At 49.1% G+C, this 23263-nt stretch overlaps 1 protein-coding gene across 1 annotated transcript; it reads right to left on the minus strand.

The window, feature by feature from the left end:
- Positions 1-1440: 1440 nt before the first annotated feature.
- On the minus strand, positions 1441-22794 carry LOC132462381 (potassium voltage-gated channel subfamily B member 2-like). Its single transcript, XM_060057885.1, has 3 exons — positions 21970-22794; positions 19678-20452; positions 1441-6453 (listed from the first exon to the last, which is right to left on the minus strand). Exons 2-3 carry the CDS (start codon positions 20281-20283, stop codon positions 4636-4638), a joined length of 2424 nt encoding a protein of 807 aa, XP_059913868.1. The 5' UTR covers positions 20284-20452; positions 21970-22794; the 3' UTR covers positions 1441-4635.
- Between the last annotated feature and the right edge of the window lie 469 nt (positions 22795-23263).

Consider the following 23263-nt stretch of genomic DNA (forward strand, 5'->3'; position numbering starts at 1 on the left):
GAAAGCTGCAAAGGATCCTGGGAGGGGTCGGACTATTACTCGTCTGACTCTGACCTTCTGGCGTCTTCCTGGGCCCTTTGTGGGGGGGACCTTAGGGGGGTTGGGTCCTTCGGGGGGTCGGATAGGGCCTGTTGGTCGGTGGTTCTTCTGGATGTTTAATTAAAAGGCAGCTCTTCTAAACACTCAAGTTTTTCTTGAGAAAACACACATTCTGTCCCCCCCCCTCCCAGCTGGCTCTTCTAGACCGGACAGTAAAGGCTGGTGGGTTGGGACAGGGAGAAGGACCTGTAGCTGATGACCGCAGGACTACAGGAATCGAACCAGGGTCACGACAAACGGCTTTGGCCTTTGTGGGGGAGAGCCTTACAAGGTGTCCTCCCGAGCCAGCCAGACTGATTCATGCAGTCCAGATTAAAGTCTGACCACTTTGTGAGCAAAGTTTTAACATGAGCATTCAGACAATGTCTCTAGTCTACCTGTCTTTCCTCTATATTCATTCAGACAGGTGTTTATATTATTTCTTTATAATGTCAAGCCTGGCTGGGAGGCATAAGTTCAATGGAGCATTGAGTGTTTTTTGACAACTGCTTATGAACCTTTCATTATCTTTATTCCTGATTGGCCGTTACTTACGTAAATGTTTATTTGTTTACCTGTGGAGTTGTTGACACACCATTCTCTGGATGGATAAAGGATCGACTAGTCTGACGACTAGGGGCTGGAAACACAAGGATAGGGCGCCATCTGCTGGATGGACCCTGGTACTGTGACCTCATGCTGTTCCGGCAAATCAACAAGGACATCGTGGCAATCATAAACAATAAGAACACTAAAGTAATAATGTATGCGCTAGATATCGCAACATATTAATCTGAATAAATTAATCAGCTGAACGTAACATCCCACAAACACACACACACACAAAGGCACAAACACAGAGGCACACACACACACACACACACACACACACACACACACACACACACACACACACACACACACACAGAGGCACACACACACACACACACACACACACACACACACACACAGAGGCACACACACAGAGGCACACACACACACACACACACACACACACACACACACACAGAGGCACACACACAGAGGCACACACACACACACACACACACACACACACACACACACACACACACACACAGAGGCACACACACAGAGGCACACACACACACACACACACACACACACACACACACACACACACACACACAGAGGCACACACACACACACACACACACACACACACACACACACACACACACACACACACACACACACACACATACACACACACACACACACACACACACACACACACACACACACACACACACACACACATACACACTATATACACAATACACAAAGATATAGATACCTAACTCACAAACATAGACAAAAAGATAGAAAGCTCCCATGAAGACGTTTATTTGTTTTGCATAATGGTGACTGACTTCTTGGAAACCACAAAGTCCCTATAGTCATTCACTATCAAGTTATGGTGACTTAACAACCAAAGAAGTCAACTAACGGTCATATAGTGTATCAATAACCAACATAAAGAGAAGGGAGGAGGGATGGAATGTCAAAGAATAAACAGAAAAGCAGGCGTGTTACATTAAGAATAGCTACTTATATATGTATATGTATAGAGATATATCTTGGTTGGTTTGACAATCTGAATATTCTACTTATTAACTGTACAAAATTAAGATATTACAACAATGACAAAAAAAGGAAAAGGAATCCAGTATTGCATGTAGTCCGTGACGGCTCACTGTGTGCATTTTTGTCTCGAAAGCTGGTCACTCTGTAGGTCAGTGAGCACTAAAATCTAACCACTGGAGCAAAACCAAGCAAGCGTACCAGTTAGAAGGGCAGACTGTGGCGAGCTGCCCTTGTGGTTCACCACGTTAGATCCCGGGGCAACAATTCTGTAGCCAATAGCAAGAGCAATTGCATATACCGTGTTTCACCAGAGATGGCGATATTGCTTCTCCTTACGGTTACTCTTTGGGAGAGCCACCAACGCTGTGTTTAATTGCTCCCCAATGGCTTCCACTTCTCCAGATTTCAAAGTCCCCACCCGTAAACCTTACAAAGTGACCAAATTCGGATGTGTGTGTGTGTGCTGTTGTTAACGCCCTGAACTGAACAAAAAGAAAGCAAAGCCATGTTAGCTGAGCACAATTGCACTGATATGGTAAAGCTCATCCCCTATAGATCTCCACAGAGAAGGAATACAACATACCGTCTACCATGAGCAAAGCTGTGTTCACGCAAGATTTAACCTCACGCCGGTTACATGCAGGCACGCACGCACGCACACGCACGCACACACACACACACACACACACAGACACACACACACACACACACACACACACACACACACACACACACACACACACATACACACATTATACCTTTGGATGATGCAGACCATTTAGAATTATTCAGAGCTAGAGCAGGATTTTTACAAAATATATGCTTATTGCTATTATGGCTATTTTATGGTTGTAGTCTACAATATCTATACTATCTAGGTGTCGTTAAACACAGGGGACCGGATCTGTTACAGAACAGATCCAGGGACATGATGTGAAGAGAAAGAGACTAATGTAAAGCTGAATGGAAGAGGTCCGGGAGAAACGTCACACGTTTCAGTTTTACAAAAATCCTGAGGGTTCTTTCAGCGCTTGCATATTCTTAACGTTTTCATTCGAACAGCAGAAAAAAAAACATAATTTAAAAAGAGAACAAAGATATTATTCTTTACAGCTACAGGATCCTGCCAGATTGTACAGTTTTTCCAGCCTTCTCATAAATTATCTATTTATGAAAAGGCACACAATTTATAAAGATATTACAGCTACAGCGTTTATCATCCGTCAATGCAGAGTCCTCATAGAAAATGTGAATATTTATGAGCAACCTGTGAGCGAGGATAGGAGGTAATGACTGTAAAATCCTTGTATCCTTATATGAACTACTTATGGTACTTCATATATAATGGCTCACTTTGCCTTTTCTGAGATCTTCAAATAATGAACGCAACTCATGTGCATGCCACCAGAAATATATACATAATGATCAAACAATGACATACTGACAATCAAACTATTAAAAAAAGAAAAAAAAAGGGAATTTGCTGAATAAATTTCTAGGTAGAGCACTATGAATAGGCCTCGGGTCTTTTGGTTAAAGTGCCAGAACAACACCTCCGCCCACCAGGGGGCAGTCCCACACCGCTTTGGGTTGCAGCAGCACCCTTCAGAGCGTGACCAGGGGCCGCGATCTCGCTACCCAGGCATACAGCGACGCTGAACATGCGACCCACGCAGCAAATACCCAAGCACACACATCGCTATGCAGACGAAAAACATAATCTAGCAAACAAACTTAAATTACTCTTCTCTAAACAAAAAGGCAATCTTAAAAAGCCAACACATATAGTATGTGAAACCGGTGGGTAGTGACTGAAATGTGGGTTTATGGGTGGAACTCCAGATCGGTGAATCCAGTGAGTCCTACAAGTTTGTATTTTGTCAGGTTGTGGTTATTTTATGATTCTTATAATAATAACATTGTAAATATTTTTGGTTCCTTACCTAATTGGGTTACAAAAAAGGGCAGATCATACACCTTTAAAACCCCAGGTTTATCTTAGCTACCACAGATGTGACAGAGTAGAAAGTTCACCAGATCAGTTACATGAACGGCCACAATACAAAACAATTCATGAATTATTGAACAGCTAACGCAGATACTGATGTCATGACTGCGAGAGGATAAATCGGGTCATTCCTACGAACTATTTCTGTTCTCTGGAGTGACGGAGGGAGCAATTGGCCACATAATACGTTACACTATCCTGTTTCAAATGCAGGATTTTTTTATGTGACCTCTTCCGGATCAGTCCATCATCCGGGTTCTTTCATCCACATTTCACATAAGAATCTCAAACCAGCGGGGATGACCAAAGAATGAAGGAGGCCCCACTCAAAACGGGGCAGTTTGGACAGGAGAGCAAAAGAGGGACACCTTCATAACGGCCGTGTTAGAAGTCCCAGAAGAATTCATCACATTTAGATTTTACTTTTAGAAAAATAAAATGATAGGTCGCTCACTCCACAATTCTTCCTCTGCTGTTTAAATCCAGAGCAGTATGCGTAACGATAAATTAAAACTGTATCCCGCATGGCCACATATTATACTTACTCTATAAAAATAAAAATAAATACTGAATCACAGAAGTCAGTTGCGCTCAAGTCGTTCTGTTCAGCAGTAAGCGTGATTTCTGCTCCCTAAGCATAGTCTTAGAAGCAAAGCGGTCTCTTATCCCCGGAGAAACAGATACAGGATCAATATATACAACAGTGGCGTTTCCTTCCTGTGCAGACACACACACACACTGTTTCTTCAAGTGTTTTCAGATCTTCTGGACATGGACATGTGCTTCCCAGTCTTATTGCCATCAATAAGACTGATGTCATTAGTCTTATTGACGTCAATAAGACTAATGACATCAAGTAACCCCCCCCACCCCCCTTCGGAGACCTTGCTTTTTCACGGCACCTGCCGCTGAACCCCCACACGTCACATGCTGGTTTCGCAGGGCTCCGTCACGGTGCCGTCCAGGCTGACGTGGTTCTCCACCCTCTCGTCTCCGTCCACAAACACCTCCGCGGCCCCCGCCTCTCCGCCCGGGCCGCCCGCCTCCTGGGCGCAGTTGAGCGGGCTGCCCTTCGGGGACACGGGGCTGGCGCTGGACACGGAGCCCTCCAGGTGGTTCTTCCCCCAGCGGCTGAGGCCCGTGGGCGGCCCCTCGCTCTCTGAGCCCTGCGGGGGGGCGCTATGCGGGCCCTGGGCCCTGGGGGGGCCCTCGTCCGGCCGGGCGGAGGAGGAGGGGGAGGGGGTCGTGACGGGCCTCACCACGGCGATCAGGGACGCGTCGTCTTGGGCGCCCGGCGACTGGCCCTTCTGGGAGTTCCTCTTCCGGGGGGTGCTGTTGCCCCGCACGGAGCCGCCGTGGGACCCCCCCTCCGCCGCCGCCCGCGCCCCGCCGCCGCCGCCCGCCGGACGGCCGCTGGAGACAAACTCGTAGAGCCCCTCCTTGATGACGGCGGGCTGGCCGCCCTCGGAGAGCCGGCGGCCGGACTCCAGAGAGGTGATCTGGCTGAGGTCCAGGGGAGGGGGGACGCGCTGCTGCCGGCTGGCTCTCTCCCCCAGGGGCGACTCCCTGAGGGGGCCCAGCTCGCTGATGGGCAGCTCCCGGACCTGGAGGTGGTGCCCCGACGCCGACGCCACCACCTTCATCTCCATCTGCTCGTCCCCGCCCCGGCCGGCCGTCATCTTGTTGTAGGTGTCCTCCAGCCCCTGGGCGCTCAGGGTCTGGGGGTTGGCCCGGAACGGCGACGGCTTCAGGCGCTCGGGGGACCCCAGCTGCCCCACCTCCTTGTACCTGTTGGGCTGGGTGCGTGCGGGGCTGGCGGCGTCAGCGTTGGAGTAGTGTTTGTGGTAGCTCCAGCGGCTGGGCGACAGGTGGTTGTCCACGGGACACTTGCCCTCCTGCTGCTCGCCCTTCTCCACCAGCACGTCGGTGAGCTCCATGCTCCGGGTGAAGGCGTCCTTCATGTTCATGGACACGATGCTGCCGTTCCTCTTGGCGCGCTCCAGCGCCTCCCGCCTCTTGATGGCCTTCTCCTGCCGCTTCTGCTCGCGGTAGAACTCGGAGAAGTTGTTGACGATGATGGGGATGGGCAGAGCGATGACCAGCACGCCGGCGATGCAGCACAGCCCGCCCACGATCTTGCCCAGCAGCGTCTGCGGGTAGATGTCGCCGTAGCCCACGGTGGTCATGGTGATGGTGGCCCACCAGAAGGAGGCGGGGATGCTGGTGAACTTGGTGGCGTCCTCGTCCTTCTCGGCGAAGAACACCAGGCTGGAGAAGATCATGATGCCCATGGCCAGGAACAGGATGAGCAGGCCCAGCTCGTTGTAGCTCCTCCTCAGGGTGAAGCCCAGCGACTGCAGGCCCGTGGAGTGGCGGGCCAGCTTCAGGATCCTCAGGATCCTCATGATGCGGAAGATCTGCACCACGCGGCGCACGTTCTGGAACTGCAGCACGCTCTTGTTGGACTCGGTGAGGAACAGCGTGACGTAGTAGGGCAGGATGGCCAGCAGGTCGATGACGTTCAGCGGCGCCTTGATGAAGTCCCACTTGTTGGGCGCCGAGAGCAGGCGCAGAAGGTACTCCATGGTGAACCAGGCGATGCACACCGCCTCCACGTGCGCCAGGCTGGGGTTGTCGTTGAAGTGGCCGAACTCGTCCACCACCTGCAGCTCCGGCAGGGTGTTGAGGGACAGGGAGATGGTGGACATGATGATGAACAGGATGGAGATTAAGGCCAGGAGCTGGAAGACAGAGCACACCAACGCGGAGGTTGTTATCATGGCTTACGTTATTTTTTACAGTTTTCTCAAAAGTAGGGTGATAGACGGTTCAGCAGAACTGCAAGCTAACATGGATACAAAATAGTAAGAGTAAGAGTATTATTCTGATATTTTATGAGGTAAATCTGACATTATGTTTAATGATAGTAGTGCTACATGGTTTAAAGATGGACACATGGGATAATCCTTTATAATTGTTTGTCTAATTATTATTGTCGTATGATGTTTACAGAGAAATGTGCAAATAAGGGTATAATCCCACACTAACTGTATTTGCGCATTTTCTTTTGTCACAACAACTCAACTTCCTCCATCATTCTGTATGGACCAGACAATTTGCGTATAGGGCCGCTTCGACCAAATGATATTGCTCTCAATAGCCACTTATTTGCAGGAGTTCCTTTTCACACAGGCGATGTCGTCGTAGGACAACCCCAGGTGTCAACTCGGGATACTAATTACGTAGAATTCCCTCAATCTACCCGGGAAGCAGAATTATCTTCTCCAGCTTAGTCCACTATGTGTATCTTGCGACATTAAAGGGGTAGCCCCCGTGTTGAGTGACACCTGTGTTGACCTATCAGGAAGCCTCTGTGGACAGGGTTAATTGATGAGCTTCCCTTCCTTTCCCTGATGAACCACGTTTTTCCGTGGGCAATTTTACGTTTTTCCACGAGGGTGCGCTGAAAGTAGCAGATTATTGCTTGATTCTTCCTGCTGGGGGAGGAAAGAATGAGTAACCACTTCTAACCTCCCTCTATCCGTCCTATAAGTAGCAACACAATCCTATTACAATTATCCCAACATGTCCTACCAAGTGCCACCGGGAGAAACTACTCATTGGCTGCAGAGGCTTAACAACCTGAGTGACCTGCACTCACACTCCGGCATAGTGCGCTACGGGGAGGAAATAACACATAATGCACCCAAAATGACTGCAATTCCAGATCAATTTTAATTATATGTATTGCTGTAGTTATTATGCTTTTTATTGAAGCGCTGCACAGCTAACAAAGTTGATTAATCACAATTAAAAGTAGTAAAATACCTTCCTGAGTTTAAAACTAAACTAAACACAATTCAAACAAAAACATGACTCTATTTTCTCAATGTCCATGGACTTGATTTCAAAACGTAACAAGTATGCTTATCGGTCTAAACCATTGTGATTCATCTCAATGAAAACCTTGAGCTTGCCTCAGCTAAAGGTGGCACGCAGGGGGTGGCGCGCAGGTGGAAGTCACCTTAGCGGCAGCAGAGGTCATGGGGGGGTGCTGCCAGAAGACACAATAAGCCACCAGACATCTGCTCTGCTGCGCACGGAGACGCTGCGGAGCCCAAGAGAGGCGGAGTCTGGGGCGAGGGCGCGTCTTACTGACATGAACGCACGCACTACAGTTAGATTGCCTTCATGTAGCGATTTGATCACATCGCTGAGGCTTAAAAGCCCTTGTTTATGATAAATAACAGCTAATAGCTTTAAAGGATTCGCAAACTGTATTGGATCAATGTCTGTGTTAGGCCTATACAATCTGAGATGGGTTTTTCTAGCTGAATAGAAACCAATGGCACGATCACAATAAGTTGTTCTATGAACTTAAATGACCTAATTATAGCTTTAAGCTTCACTGTTTACCTGCGGCTTAGCGGACTATAAGGCACATTAACGCGTTGCCTGCATGCCACTTGAGACTTATTGCACTGTTTGGGTTTTCTCCTACTAGAATAAATACAATAAAAGTAACATTCTGAATTACATATTCAAGATAGGGGTAAAGAAACCTGGGCCCCGAGATTAACCAAAGACTAAAATCAAACTCAATAAACTAAATTCAAACACAAGGATTGTAACATTATGGTCATGGAAGAAGTCACAAAATAGTTTCTTTACTGCTTTTTTTGTTATGGTTTACTTTAAATTTGCCTACTAGATTCAGATTTGAACTCACAATTATCTTTGTATCCTTGAATGTGCTACTACAACCATAGTTAGGGGTGACTTCCATGAAATCATATACTCCATAGCCATAGTCAGTAAGTATGAATAGGGATTTAGCAATAAATATTGAACAAGACATCATTTTTAAACCAAGCTAATCATGCTTAAGGCTATATCTGCTATGGAATTCAGGGATTCAAAATGTATATCTCTTTTTCTAAATTTAAATTACAGCCTCAACCTCGACTATTGACATTTATTGGGGGAGATTCTGCTGATTATACTCCCATGTTGCATTGCTGCTTGACTGCATGACTGTACCGTACTGCTCCACTGCTGCCCATATATTGGCTGGCTGTGGAGAACATAATTAAGGCAATGCACACTAAATGGTTCTGTAGAAAAAGTGATGTCATTTTCAGTTTTAAGATCAAAAACTGCGGGCATTCAACTTATTTTTTTTACTCTTTCTTTGACATTTTGTCATAAGGACTTATGATGGTTGACACCTCTTGTGACACTTAAGAGTGTAAACAATGAACTCACTGTTGAGACTTTAGATTCTGATTCTGATTTAATCAAACCAAACCTATGTTCAATTGAAGTACAGTTTAAGATAGATTTCTATAAAAGCCCTGATTTAACCTATCCTCTAAAGACTGATAATAATAAAATAGAATCGCAGTAAAAAAGCTTATGATATCTCCATGCATTGAACTGCGACCAGGGAGTATTCATGAACAGTGTACAACAAGCTTCTTTCAATCTCCTGACTGAAAGCGTGAGCAGGCTTCCTGCAACTTTACCATGTTGTCACCCTTTGAGGGCAAACAATTAACACCTGCTTCTGGATGCCATTAAAGACAATAAATATTTTGGAAAAATATACCCCAGGTGTGTGTGTGTGCGTATGTGTATGCATAGGTGTGTGTGTGTAAGAGAAAGTAGCACTGTAACGCACAGACGGTGTCTTAATGGCTTAATGAAGGCCCTGTGCGCCCTTGAAGTCCCCGTGGCAGATTAAAGCTCCCTGGAACACCCAAGCTGCTTTAGACGCCTGCGCTGAGTTTGGCATTAGAAAAGTTGATCAAAACTACAACCCAAAGACACGCATGCTGTGTTAACGAGATAACCTCCTCACTTGCACCAATTCGGATCTGATGCAATGTTTCAAAATTCTAAATAATACGTTTTAATTACTGTGTGAGTGGTCCTAATCTGTCTATAGAGTTGGGTTCTCTCTCTCTTCCTACCCATGTTATTCAAAATCGTCCCAAACATGGCTGACTCTCTTTCTTTCCCTTCCCCTGAGTTCTTGCATCACCCGTCACATGATGGATGATGCAACATCTCCAGCACAATTTATGGCCAACAATTCAATGCATTGACAAAAGTAACCCTAGAATATACACATTTTATAGGCCTATATAAACAATTGGCTAAAAATACAAGTCAAACTGTGACCATGAATCGTTGTAGGAGTACTACTTCAAAGATCGAGCTACAGAAAAGATAAAGATCTGTTTGCAAAAATAAAATATAAAGATCTGTATAAATAACTTTGGAAGACAGTTGGTGCAAAATGATTTGTGACTCATGCAGAAGTAGCTGAGAATGTCTTGTGGTCACCGCCACTTCCCTTGGCCCACACCGAAGTGGACTGTTCTGTCTTTGACTTGGCTCAAAGCTAACTCGTCGACCATTAAGTCAACGACGTTAACCAAACCTGCTACAGTGATCCAGTGTTCCAGTGAACGCAGCTACTACAGTTCCCTTGTTTGTCTAACAGTCAATGTCTGTAAGACACATCAATGGAACAGGACTAAGCAGTCGAGCTAAATGGGTATCATTTGCAGCCATCGACTCGACATGAAGAACACACACACATGAACTCCTCCAGTCCACAAAGTGGTCTTGCTGACAGAGAAATTGTGTGTTTTATTAGAGAGTACTCGGACCGCGCCAAAGGCTCCATTAGGTAAGAGCTGAGGGGGCGTCTCTATGCCAACGCCTGCTACTCCTCCGTAGGTTTGGATTTTGAAGATTGCTAAGCTAGCACTGTCTGTGTGTTTTCATCAGCACCACCAGAGATGGCACGTCTTTGGAGTGACATTTGGGGACATGGCTCAATGGACATGAGGAAACGAGGAAACAAGGAAAGACAGAGGTTTGAAAGAAAGAATGAGGAAAGAATGAAAGAAAGAAGGAAATAATGAATGAATGAAAGAAAGAAAGAAGGAAGAATGAATGCAAGAGGGAAAGAAGGCAAGATAGGAATCGAGAAAGGTAATAACGAGGCAATAGCATCCAACAGGGTGGAAGGAGGCAGAGAAGGGGCTAACAGGAGGGAAGGAGGCATAGAAAGGGGTAAAAGGAAGGAAGGAGGCAGAGGAGGAGCTAACAGGAGGGAAGGAGGCATAGAAAGGGGTAAAAGGAAGGAAGGAGGCAGAGGAGGAGCTAACAGGAAGGAAGGAGGCAGAGGAGGGGCTAACAGGAGGGAAGGAGGAGGAAGCCAGGAAAGGGGCAGCCAGCTTAATCAGACTCAGCAGGAAACACGAGCCTGTCTTGATCGATAGCTGGAGGTATTTCTGGAAGTAGGAGACACAGGATCTTTCAGATGGCCTGGGTTTCCGAGGAGTTCACATCGGACATGGATAGGGGGAGATGCTTCATTCTTCTTGGGTCTCTGGTTGCTGGTCGGTCGTTCTATCTTTACCAAACGGAAGCAGTGGTCCAATATGTTTGCATCCTGTTTGTTGGAAGTCAAATGATCCTACAGAAATATAATTCCACCTATGTCTGTTTAACCGCAGATATCGGAAAACTCTGAATACTGTTCCCATCCTCCATCCAGCCATCATCCATGATCAATCCATCATCCATCCATTAATCATCCATCACCCATTCATAAATCATCCATCACCCACCCATTAATCATCTTTGGATCTAGATGCAATTCAAACGCTTTTCTGGAATCTAGATGCAATCAAAATGTACAAAAGGTGGAATCTAGTCATTTCTCTCATTGAAAGATGGGCCAATGTGAGGGAAAGTGTATTTGGGAGATTATTTTTGGAATGCTTTTAAACAGGTGGGTATTGAGAGAGAGAGAGAGAGAGAGAGAGAGAGAGAGAGAGAGAGAGAGAGAGCGAGAGAGAGAGAGAGAGAGAGAGAGAGAGAGAGAGAGAGAGAGAGAGAGACAGAGAGAGAGAGAGAGAGAGAGAGAGAGAGAGAGAGAGAGAGAGAGAGGAGAGAGAGAGGGAGAGAGAGGGTGTTAAAAAAAGAACACACTCTATCTGTATCATTAGTCCTTAGCAGGGGGCATAGCCTATGTGTGTGTGTGTGTGTGTGTGTGTGTGTGTGTGTGTGTGTGTGTGTGTGTGTGTGTGTTAGTGTGTGTTATAAATAATACGCTCATGTAAACATTCACACACAACACACAGCGACACAGAGAGAGTAAACAGGAAAGCGGCATTTATGATGATAGTGATTATTCACCAGTGGCCCTTCTTAGCGGTCTGAGTGACACTGCTCTCTAATCACACATATAATGGGCAGCTACCTCAAACCCACCATACTGAACCATACAGAGCCATACAGAACCAATCAGAACCATACAGAACCATACAGAACCAATCAGAACCATACAGAACCAATCAGAACCATACAGAACCATACAGAGCCATACAGAACCAATCAGAACCATACAGAACCATACAGAGCCATACAGAACCAATCAGAAACATATAGAACCATACTGAACCATACAGAGCCATACAGAACCAATCAGAACCATACTGAACCATACAGAGCCATACAGAACCATACAGAACCATACAGAACCAATCAGAACCATACAGAGCCATACAGAGCCATACAGAACCAATCAGAACCAATCAGAAACATATAGAACCATACTGAACCATACAGAACCAATCAGAACCATACAGAACCAATCAGAAACATATAGAACCATACTGAACCATACAGAATCAATCAGAACCATACAGAACCATATATAACCATACAGAACGATACAGAACCAATCAGAACCATACAGAACCATATAGAACCATACTGAACGATACAGAACCAATCAGAACCATACAGAACCATATAGAACCATACCTCCACCATACCTCAATACCCCCACCATACCATAATACCCCCACCATACCTCAATACCTCCACCATACCCCCACCATACCTCAATACCCCCACCATACCTCAATACCTCCACCATACCTCAATACCCCCACCATACCTCAATACCTCCACCATACCTCAATACCCCCACCATACCTCAATACCCCCACCATACCTCAATACCCCCACCATACCTCAATACCCCCACCATACCTCAATACCCCCACCATACCTCAATACCTCCACCATACCTCAATACCTCCACCATACCTCAATACCTCCACCATACCTCAATACCCCCACCATACCTCAATACCCCCACCATACCTCAATACCCCCACCATACCTCAATACCCCCACCATACCTCCACCATACCTCAATACCTCCACCATACCTCAATACCCCCACCATACCTCAATACCTCCACCATACCTCAATACCCCCACCATACCTCAATACCCCCACCATACCTCAATACCCCCACCATACCTCAATACCTCCACCATACCTCAATACCCCCACCATACCTCAATACCCCCACCATACCTCAATACCTCCACCATACCTCAATACCCCCACCATACCTCAATACCTCCACCATACCTCAATACCCCCACCATACCTCAATACCTCCACCATACCTCAATGAAGTTGTTTTTCTTAACCCCAATGTCAAGATACTGGTTGTCGTTTCTGTCCTGATTACTGAATCAAGCAGTGAACAACTCTGTTCAAATGGCTTTCTGCGAGAGGTGTCAAGGCATGGTGATGGCCGTACATTTTGGTTTGATACGAATACATGAATCTGCAATATAGTATATATACCAATGCAGATCCTCAACCACTGTATTGCATATGAACATTCTCTATGACCTAAATGATTCCTACGAGTGTCCTGATGATGGATTACACCATGATAGCTCCGTGTCACCACAGCTGTGTTTCTCCGACACCCAGTGGGGGCCCATTAACTAGTGGCTTGGCCCGAGATGTCCTTTGGAGCTAAGTGCAGCACTGTGACATATGCAGCGCACGCACGTACGAGCGCACGCACGTACGGGCGCACGCACGCACGGGCGCACGCACGTACGGGCGCACGCACGCACATACGCTCCCACAACATTATCAGTCACTACAACTAAAAGTTCCCTTCCCCAAAAGCTTTGTTAAAGCATCAATGCTTATCACATAACTAGGACTGATTGATTTTGGACATGTTAGTAGGGTGTTGTTTTTTCCCAGGTGTATAGAAATAAAATAAACTATTAATTCCTCCTACTGGCTTAATGGCGTCTCCTCACATGGAGCCTCATTGGGATGGACAGGATCTTATGGAGATGCGCTGGGGAACAGGCCGACGTCCTCTCTGGCCCGCTGCTAATCCCCGCCCTCCAAGGTGACACCGCTCAACACACGCCGAGCGCTGACGCTCTGTGGCGGCACGCCTCACTTCCTGTTTGGCGCTGCTCATACACCAGTTCAGGGGCGCGCCATCATGACCCGCAGCTCCCATAGAGAACACACTGGGGGGGGCTGGGTGCTCCACCAGGGGGGGCTGGGTCCACCACCAGGGGGGGCTGGGTGCTCCACCACCACCGGGGGGGCTGGGTGCTCCACCGGGGGGGCTGGGTGCACCACCAGGGGGGGGCTGGGTGCACCACCAGGGGGGGGCTGGGTGCACCACAGGGGGGGGCTGGGTGCACCACAGGGGGGGGCTGGGTGCACCACAGGGGGGGGCTGGGTGCACCCAGCCCCCCCCTGGTGGTGCACCACAGGGGGGGGCTGGGTCCACCACCACCACCGGGGGGGCTGGGTGCTCCACCACAGGGGGGGGCTGGGTGCTCCACCACAGGGGGGGGCTGGGTGCACCACCACCGCTGGGGGGGGCTGGGTGCACCACCACCACAGGGGGGGGCTGGGTGCACCACCACCACAGGGGGGGGCTGGGTGCACCACCAGGGGGGGGCTGGGTGCACCACAGGGGGGGGCTGGGTGCACCCAGCCCCCCCCTGGTGGTGCACCACAGGGGGGGGCTGGGTCCACCACCACCACCGGGGGGGCTGGGTGCTCCACCACAGGGGGGGGCTGGGTGCTCCACCACAGGGGGGGGCTGGGTGCACCACCACCGCTGGGGGGGGCTGGGTGCACCACCACCACAGGGGGGGCTGGGTGCTCCACCACCACAGGGGGGGGCTGGGTGCTCCACCACCGGGGGGGGCTGGGTGCACCACCACCACCGGGGGGGCTGGGTGCACCACCAGGGGGGGGCTGGGTGCACCACCACCACAGGGGGGGGCTGGGTGCTCCACCACAGGGGGGGCTGGGTGCACCACCACCACAGGGGGGGGCTGGGTGCTCCACCACCACAGGGGGGGCTGGGTGCACCACCAGGGGGGGGCTGGGTGCACCACAGGGGGGGGCTGGGTGCACCACAGGGGGGGGCTGGGTGCTCCACCACAGGGGGGGCTGGGTGCACCACCACCACAGGGGGGGGCTGGGTGCTCCACCACCACAGGGGGGGCTGGGTGCACCACCAGGGGGGGGGCTGGGTGCACCACCACCGCTGGGGGGGGCTGGGTCCACCACCACCACCGGGGGGGCTGGGTGCTCCACCACAGGGGGGGGCTGGGTGCACCACCAGGGGGGGGGGCTGGGTGCACCACCACCACAGGGGGGGGCTGGGTGCACCACCACCACAGGGGGGGCTGGGTGCTCCACCACAGGGGGGGGCTGGGTGCACCACCAGGGGGGGGCTGGGTGCACCACAGGGGGGGGCTGGGTGCACCACAGGGGGGGGCTGGGTGCTCCACCACAGGGGGGGCTGGGTGCACCACCGGGGGGGGCTGGGTGCTCCACCACCGGGGGGGGCTGGGTGCACCACCGGGGGGGGCTGGGTGCTCCACCACCGGGGGGGGCTGGGTGCACCACCACCACCGGGGGGGGCTGGGTGCTCCACCACCGGGGGGGGCTGGGTGCACCACCACCACAGGGGGGGCTGGGTGCTCCACCGGGGGGTTAGGGTTAGATCCCTAATCTAGTTATACCCCAGCAGGGCAAACACCATCGGAGACTGAAGGTGCTCAATGTGTCCATCAGTTCAGAGGGGAGGTATTATTATAATGAGGTGGTTTGTACAAAGAAGACCAAATAAGAATGCTAGAGTGTGTATGATATACAGGGAATCTGGCTTTGACAAAACAAGGATACGTAACTGTGTCTATATATATATATATATATATATATATATATATATATATATATGAGAGACAGATGTGACATCAAAACGGCCAATGATTCAGACCTGGTATTAAGTCCATTAATAGCATTGTGGCAAGACCTTCGACAAGGAGTTCTTTACCTTCCCTGACTCTCTCTCTCTCTCTCTCTCTCTCTCTCTCTCTCTCTCTCTCTATCTCTCTCTCTCTCTCTCTCTCTCTCTCATTGCCCCAATACATGCTCTCCAGGCCAGACAGTACGCGGTCGGAGACAGCACAAACCCTGACAACAGTTATCCTATTTGCAGCAATGGCCCTGGTAAAAGCCCCAAAGGAGATTACCTCCCTCCCTCTCGGCCCACATATCTCTCTCTCCCCCTCTCTCTCTCTCTCTCTCTCTCTCTCTCTCTCTCTCTCTCTCTCTCCCCCTCTCTCTCTCTCTCTCTCTCTCTCTCTCTCTCTCTCTCTCTCTCTCTCTCTCTCTCTCTCTCTCTCTCTCTCTCTCTCTCTCTCTCTCTCTCTCTCCCTCTCCCTCTCCCTCTCTCTCTCTCCCTGGATACGGGTGACTATGCATTGTCACATCAGATTGCCCCTCCTCTCATGGTGACCCCCCACCCCCCACCTCACCACCTCACCAGCCCCATCAGCCCCATCAACCCATCCGCCTCGGCCTCAGCCTCAGCCTCAGCCTCGGCCTCAGCCTCAGCCTCGGCCTCAGACGCTCGGGCCCTGCCTCGGCCTCAGCCTCAGCCTCGGCCTCAGACGCTCGGGCCCTGCCTCGGCCTCAGACGCTCGGGCCCTGCCTCGGCCTCAGACGCTCGGGCCCTGCCTCGGCCTCAGCCTCAGCCTCGGCCTCAGACGCTCGGGCCCTGCCTCGGCCTCAGACGCTCGGGCCCTGCCTCGGCCTCAGCGTGCCGGGTGATCCCGCTGATGATCCTGCGTTGTCTTGTGTTCATGGTTCAGCGTCCGCTCCGGCACTCTTTTGTTTTACTATTTTAATGTCATCCCACTCCTGTCTTTATGTTAAGATAGTATTGCTAGTTTTAAAGATGCTATTTAAATAGCCCTCACTTAAATGAATTGGTGATGATCATGTGTGAATATGTCTTTAGTTTTTATACTCCTAGACCGACTTGCTGCTACAATTCTTCAAAGGACACAAAACATTCACAAATGTGGATCAGGAAGCGAATAAGAAGATTACACGGATTATGTAAACAATGAATGAAACAAATCTCTCTTGTTTGGACTTTTAATATGATGTGTCTTAAAATAGCCAGGAGCGACAGTCCATCTGGTGTGTGTGTGCGTGTCTCCCTCTCTCTCTCTCTCTCTCTCTCTCTTTCTGTCTGTCTGTCAGTGTGTGTCTCTCTTTCTCTCTGTCTGTCTCTCTGTCCTTCAGTATGTGTGTATGAGTGTGTGTATGTGTGTGTGTGCATACGCATGTGTGTGTATCGTGTGTGTGTGTGTGTGTGTGCACGTGTGTGTTTGTGCATGTGTCTATGTGCGTGCGTGCATGTGTTTCAAGTGATCCTGTCATTCAGACGACCACGATCACTCCTTATCTGTTGCATCAGTGTCAGCGCGTCTGATGAAAGAGGGCACGCCCTCAGGGGGTCTACTGTACATGGACGTTCCCATAACAGTTGGCACGGAAACCAGCCTATCACTCTAGGCTATTATATATTTAACAACTATTGGCCGAAAGCCGAGTGAATAGTGGGGACTAGCCCTAGTTTGAGATCTCAATCATTGGATATTGCCCAATATCAAGAGATAGCGAAACCAAACAAATTGCGCCATCTTAGGAGGTCCACGTGTAGCATATACTAAATATATATATAGTGGTAGATTGCATGGCCGTACCACAAAACAGTATCCAGGTCAATTTAGATGGCATTGATATAAATTAATGACGTAAATACAAATCTATGTATTGTCATGATATTCTCACCCTTATCAATAGTATTCCAGCTGATCTATATTGCATTGGGACTCCAGATACACAACACGCTGAATAGCGGTGTGCTTTTCAGGAGATTAGAAAAGTAACAACAACACACAACGAGCAGATCCAAGACACGCATCATGACTTGTATAAAGCGGGCTGTGGCCTGTGGGCCTGTAGCCAGCAATCAATCCCCGACAGAGGACTTCCAGGGTGGACAAAGCAACTCCTTTGGCTCTGTCTGCTATTCCCAATAAGGCAGTGACCGATACCAAAGGCTTATTCCAGGTCCCGGCCCATTCAGGGCCTATTGCGATCTGATGTGACATGTGTCATGGACGACTTGTTTGGTACCATCAGCATCTACCACATTTCCCTGTCTTGCATTATTTAAAGGGCTGCTGATTATAAATGACCCCAATGCTCAATCAATAGAATCACTATTGTTGTTTATGCCGATGAGTTAACTTGCCGGTTATTTTAGTGTTTAGACTGCATTCATAAACATTGCCTAGATTGCAGCTTTTGAGATCAATGCGATTTAGTGTGAGCCTTTGCATCACACCGAGAGGAATCAGTTTGGTCTCGAAGTGCCGTCCCTTTCATGTAATGTTGAGAGTATTGATAGTATTTCTCCGTTCATTGATAAGATGGGGTGGACAGATGCTTGAAAAATAACCCCAACGTAAGCTTTGATTCCACAGTTCTAACAGAGATTGACTTTTAGGACATCAAAGACAAGCGCCTCCCCACGTCAGCACTTTGAGCAGCAGACTCTGTGGTGTTTCCCGGAGCTAGATGTTATTAACAGCCTAACACTTACAGGAAACAAACAAATGGCCTCAAATCGAGTTGAAATTTGGTTTTTCCTGTGTTTTCTCATGAGGACGTTTCAAACGATAATGAGGATGTGGAACATCCGATTAATGGGTGTGCCACTAAAACCCTGTGGAAAGAGATCCGTGCAAAAGTTTATGATGACAACTGATTTTGCTTGTATTACCAAACGTCTGAAAATGACGTTCCTCGTCAATATCACATTAAGTTAAAGCTGAAACATAAAGTTGCTGGTACGGTCAATGCATCTTTTTAAAGGAATGTATCCTGCTCTTAAGTTGCCCAGGTCAACCAGGTGCAGGCTACTTATCTCTCTCTCTCTCTCTCTCTCCTACCCCACCCCCCTTTTCGTCTCTCTGTCTCTCTCATTACTTCATAGGTCAAAGAGGATTAGGTGACCGCCGGCACTCCAATGGTGGAGCGGGCTCTCTGGTCGACCACTCTGTTAAGGATATTTAGGTGTCGGGTGTGAGGGTAAGATAGGGTTAGTTAGAGGTGGGTGTTAGGGTAAGGTAGGTGAAGAAAGGGTTAGGTAGGGACAGCAGTTAGGCTAAGGTAGGTAAGGTGTTAGGGTTAGGGAGAGCTAGGGAAGCCGACTGACCTGGTCCTATCAATGAAAAGCGCATTGATTGATTCTTATTTAAAGAGGGGGGGGAGGGGGGATAACGACTGTACACAATATTTCATGTCAAACATGAGAGAGAGACCAGAGATGAGAGGAGACAACAGGAGGAGAGAGGAAGAGAGATAAGGAGAGAACCAAGGATAATGGATGAGAGGAGAGGAGGAGGAGATGCTGAGGAGAGCAGGAGATGAGAAGAGGAGAGGAGAAGAGGAGAGGAGAGCAGGAGATGAGAAGAGGAGAGGAGCGGAGGAGAGGAGAGGAGGAGAGGAGAAGAGGAGAGGAGAGAAGGAGAGGAGAGGAGGAGAGGAGAAGTTGAGAGAAGAGGAGAGGAGGAGAGGATAGGAGGCGTGGAGGAGAGGAGAGAAGAGGAAGAGGAGGATAGGAGAGGAGAAGAGGAGAGGATAGTAGAGACTGAGAGCAGGAGGGGAGGAGAGGACAGCTGAGGAGTGGAGCCCATGTTGCGTTGCGTCGTACCTTGGCCGCCAGCGAGGAGCCGGGTTTCTCCAGGAGGTCCCAGAGCTTCTGCCTCTTGTCCGGGCAGCAGCCGTGCTCCTCCACGTCGCCGTCCTTCTCCCGCAGCGTCTCGGCCTCGCGCCGCAGCTCCTCGTTCATCTGCTCCTTCTTCTGGTGGTAGCGCGCCTGGCAGCAGGACTCCAGGTAGATCTCGTCGATGCCCCAGTAGTCCAGCTCCTGGCCGAAGGACAGCGCGCACATCTCCTCCATCATGTGCAGCTTGCCCGTGCGGTAGAAGTTGAGGATGGAGGAGAAGGCGCCCGGGTGGCGGTCGAAGAAGTACTCGCTGTCGTTCAGGCTGTAGTCGTCGCAGATCTCCAGCAGCGACTCGTGGGTGTTGCAGTCGCGCAGCCGGCCCAGCCGCGTGCGGGGCAGGCGGTCCAGGGTCCGCCACAGCACCTCGTGGACCAGGCCGCCCACGTTGAGGCGCACGCGCCGCGAGCGCGCCTTGATGCGGATGATGTCGATGGGCTCGGGCGGCAGGAAGGGCGCCGGCGGCCCGCCCCACTGCTTGGCCTTGCCCGCCGTGGCGTTGGGGCCGCCGCCGTAGACGCCGCGGTCGCTCATGGTGGCGAGGAGGTGGCGAGGAGGTCAGGGGTTCGGTCTGTCCGGGAGGGAGGGGGAGGTGAGGGAGGGGGAGGTGAGGGTGGGGGGAGGGTGAGGGTGAGGGTGAGTGTGAGGACGGTCTATGGCCGCTCACTCAGAGCGCGGGGGGCAGGTGGGGTCCATGGCCCGGCTGGAAGAGAGGGGGGGGGGGTGAGGTCACTGTCTGCGAGGATTGAACGGAATGGAACACAGCGTGGTGAACGTCTCAGAGTTGAGTAAAGGGAGCTGGGTGGTTTTTTATTGTTTTGGGGTTTTGGGACTTCAGATGTTGAGTCATTATTGAACGGTTAGGCTGTATGGTTTCCCAACGGCTACGGCCTTGGGGAATGATGTGGTATGATCTTTAACAATATCCTACTACTTGAAAACAGCCAATACTAAACCTTTTTTTTGTGTATTCACGGAATCATTGAAAGCATTTGCTGTCACTACTTCCTGTTTAAATCTTATTGCATTTTGGAAAAGACATGAAAAATATGCAAGTCAAAAAGATTTAAAATGGGAAACTGTTAAAACCACTTGCATGAATAAAACGTGGGCTATAAAGTATTGTACCCTATGTTGGATACCATTAGAGGTCATTGGATTATTGTTTTTTTGGTCATTCACAATATCGATGCACATTAACCGCAACAACAAAAAAGAGAAAATGAATGGACGAATTTCACATTTCACTTCTCGGCCCCAAGGGGATTTCTGTCGCTATTTCCACTGTTCCCTGCCTGCTGGAGAATTAGTAGCCCTGTGTGGGCGTTGAGTTTATCTGCTTGTATAAGAAGAGTCCCTAAATCCCCGATAGGTATTAGGCTTCCGTTACGCTCCTTGGTGCGTCCCTGGGTTAATTATAGACTAGAGCGTCTTTCTACACCTGCTGCTGAGACACCATAGGACACACACACACACACACACACACACACACACACACACACACACACACACACACACACACACACACACACACACACACACACACACACACACACACACACACACACACACACACACACACACACGTAGGGAACTAAGCGGCTACCTATCTCACGTCACGCCTTCCTCGGACCCTGGCCATGACCCCCCCACCCCCCTCCAAACACACATAAAGCACGCATTCAATTATATTACCTGAATAATAACAACACAATTAATGATAATAATAGTAATAATAATTTCAAAAAATCTAAGAATGAGTATAGGAATCAACTATTTTGTCATGATAAGTGTCTGATACTGAGTGTGGATTTATTAGGAGATGGTAGGATAACGAATTGGATACCGAATAGCTTATTAAAACAATTACAGTCCTATAGCTCTTTAAACGAGTTAATCAGACCCGAATTCACAGATCGTCTGGAACCTGAACCATCTCCAACTAAGTAAGAGCCTTATTCCTAATCAGTTGTCCAAGATTAAGAACAGCATTAGCTTCACAAGTTTACCTTGAAATGTCATGATATGATTAAGACACTACTTTAAAGTGCAGGTATTCTTTTCTGTTCTTGTATTATATTATAGATAGAGATTTGATATAATATCGACCCGCAAGTATCATCTAAGAAAGCCTTCCACAGCCGTCATAGATCCATAACTACTGCGCGCCGAGCTGATTGGAGTTGGACCCATGGATGAATACAGTGAATGACTTTGTACCTGCGTAAAAGTTGCTGTCTTTCTCTCTTCAACCCCAACTCTTCGTCTCCACGGGGTGCACGTCCAGGACGCAGAGTTATCCAAGCTTTGGCTTCGCGTCCCATCCGATCCCGGCTGCCCGCCTCCTGTAAGCACACAGACTATTGTCTCTGCTCCACATGTTTCGGGGGTCGCGATCTTCGTGGATAAAAGTAAGTACACCTAGGGCAGGGGGGGTGACCTTTGCCGGATCGTCAACATCCTGCAAACTCGGGCCAAAGCGCCGATCGCCATGAAGAAATGAAAAAAGAAGGACCCACTGAGACGCTGCGCTGTGAATCTGATGCCCTGGGGGGAACAGCTATCGTCCGAGCGTGTAAAAATAAAAGGATAAGTGCGCGGAGGGAGGGAGGGAGCGAGGGAGGGAGAGCAGGGGCTAATTGGATTGGAGCGTATAGGCCTGCATCACCAAGGACAGCTCCCGTCCAGAGCCCGCTGCACTCCGGCCAGCTCGCAGATCGATGCGTGAAAAGAAGGCGAATAGATCAGTCTCTATCTAACGACAACTTTCTGCTTGTTTGCAGGACTGTGCTTCGTTAAAAGGAGTGGATGATGTCAGTGGAATTCACCCATGATAGCTGTACAAGTTGACCGCATCAAAACAGAAAAAAACGAATGCATAAAAGCGTTAGAGCTCAATACGAACTATTTACACAGAATGGAAGATATATAGCCTATGTTATAATATGCTACACGTGTATTTCCTGTAAACAGGTAATACACTTGCAGCCTATGGGACATATCCACATGAATGCATCCACAACAGCCTCATTAAAACACTTCACTAGGTCCAAAACCCACCTTCATTGCATTCAATTCAATAGATACGTGTTTTTATTTTTTACTGTTATACAATGGAATGATAAAAGCAAGCGTATGAATGAAAGTCTGAAGGTGAGAGTGCAGACTATTCTGTAGTGAATGGGAAGTAACCTTCATAAGCTAAGATGTCCAGGGTCAATTCTTCATTAGTTTTCATATGAGTGTGGTCATATTGATTAAGGACGCATCCCCCTCCCATGTCTACGTGGCAGCTTCGTTTAAGGCCTATAAATAGACAACATAGACTTGAGGTCATTCTAACCCGGTTCCCATGCATTCTTACAAGGCAATTCAGTGCGTTATCCAGGCGCCTCCATAGCGCCACCCGCGGACACCGGAGGTGGTGCACGCTATTTTATGATAAAACTCAACGTAGTCCAGGGTTTGCACAAAAAAAGAGCGCATTGCTAAAGTGTACTTCTGGCGACAGATT

Source organism: Gadus macrocephalus, chromosome 8, assembly GCF_031168955.1.
Source record: "Gadus macrocephalus chromosome 8, ASM3116895v1".
Classification (NCBI taxonomy): domain Eukaryota; kingdom Metazoa; phylum Chordata; class Actinopteri; order Gadiformes; family Gadidae; genus Gadus; species Gadus macrocephalus.

Coding starts and splice junctions, on each gene's coding strand:
- LOC132462381 (XM_060057885.1), bottom strand. CDS start 20,283: ATGAGCGACCGCGGCGTCTACGGCGGCGGCCCCAACGCCACGGCGGGC. Junction 6,454..19,677: donor GCTCCTCGCTGGCGGCCAAG/GTACGACGCAAC, acceptor TCTGTCTTCCAG/CTCCTGGCCTTAATCTCCAT.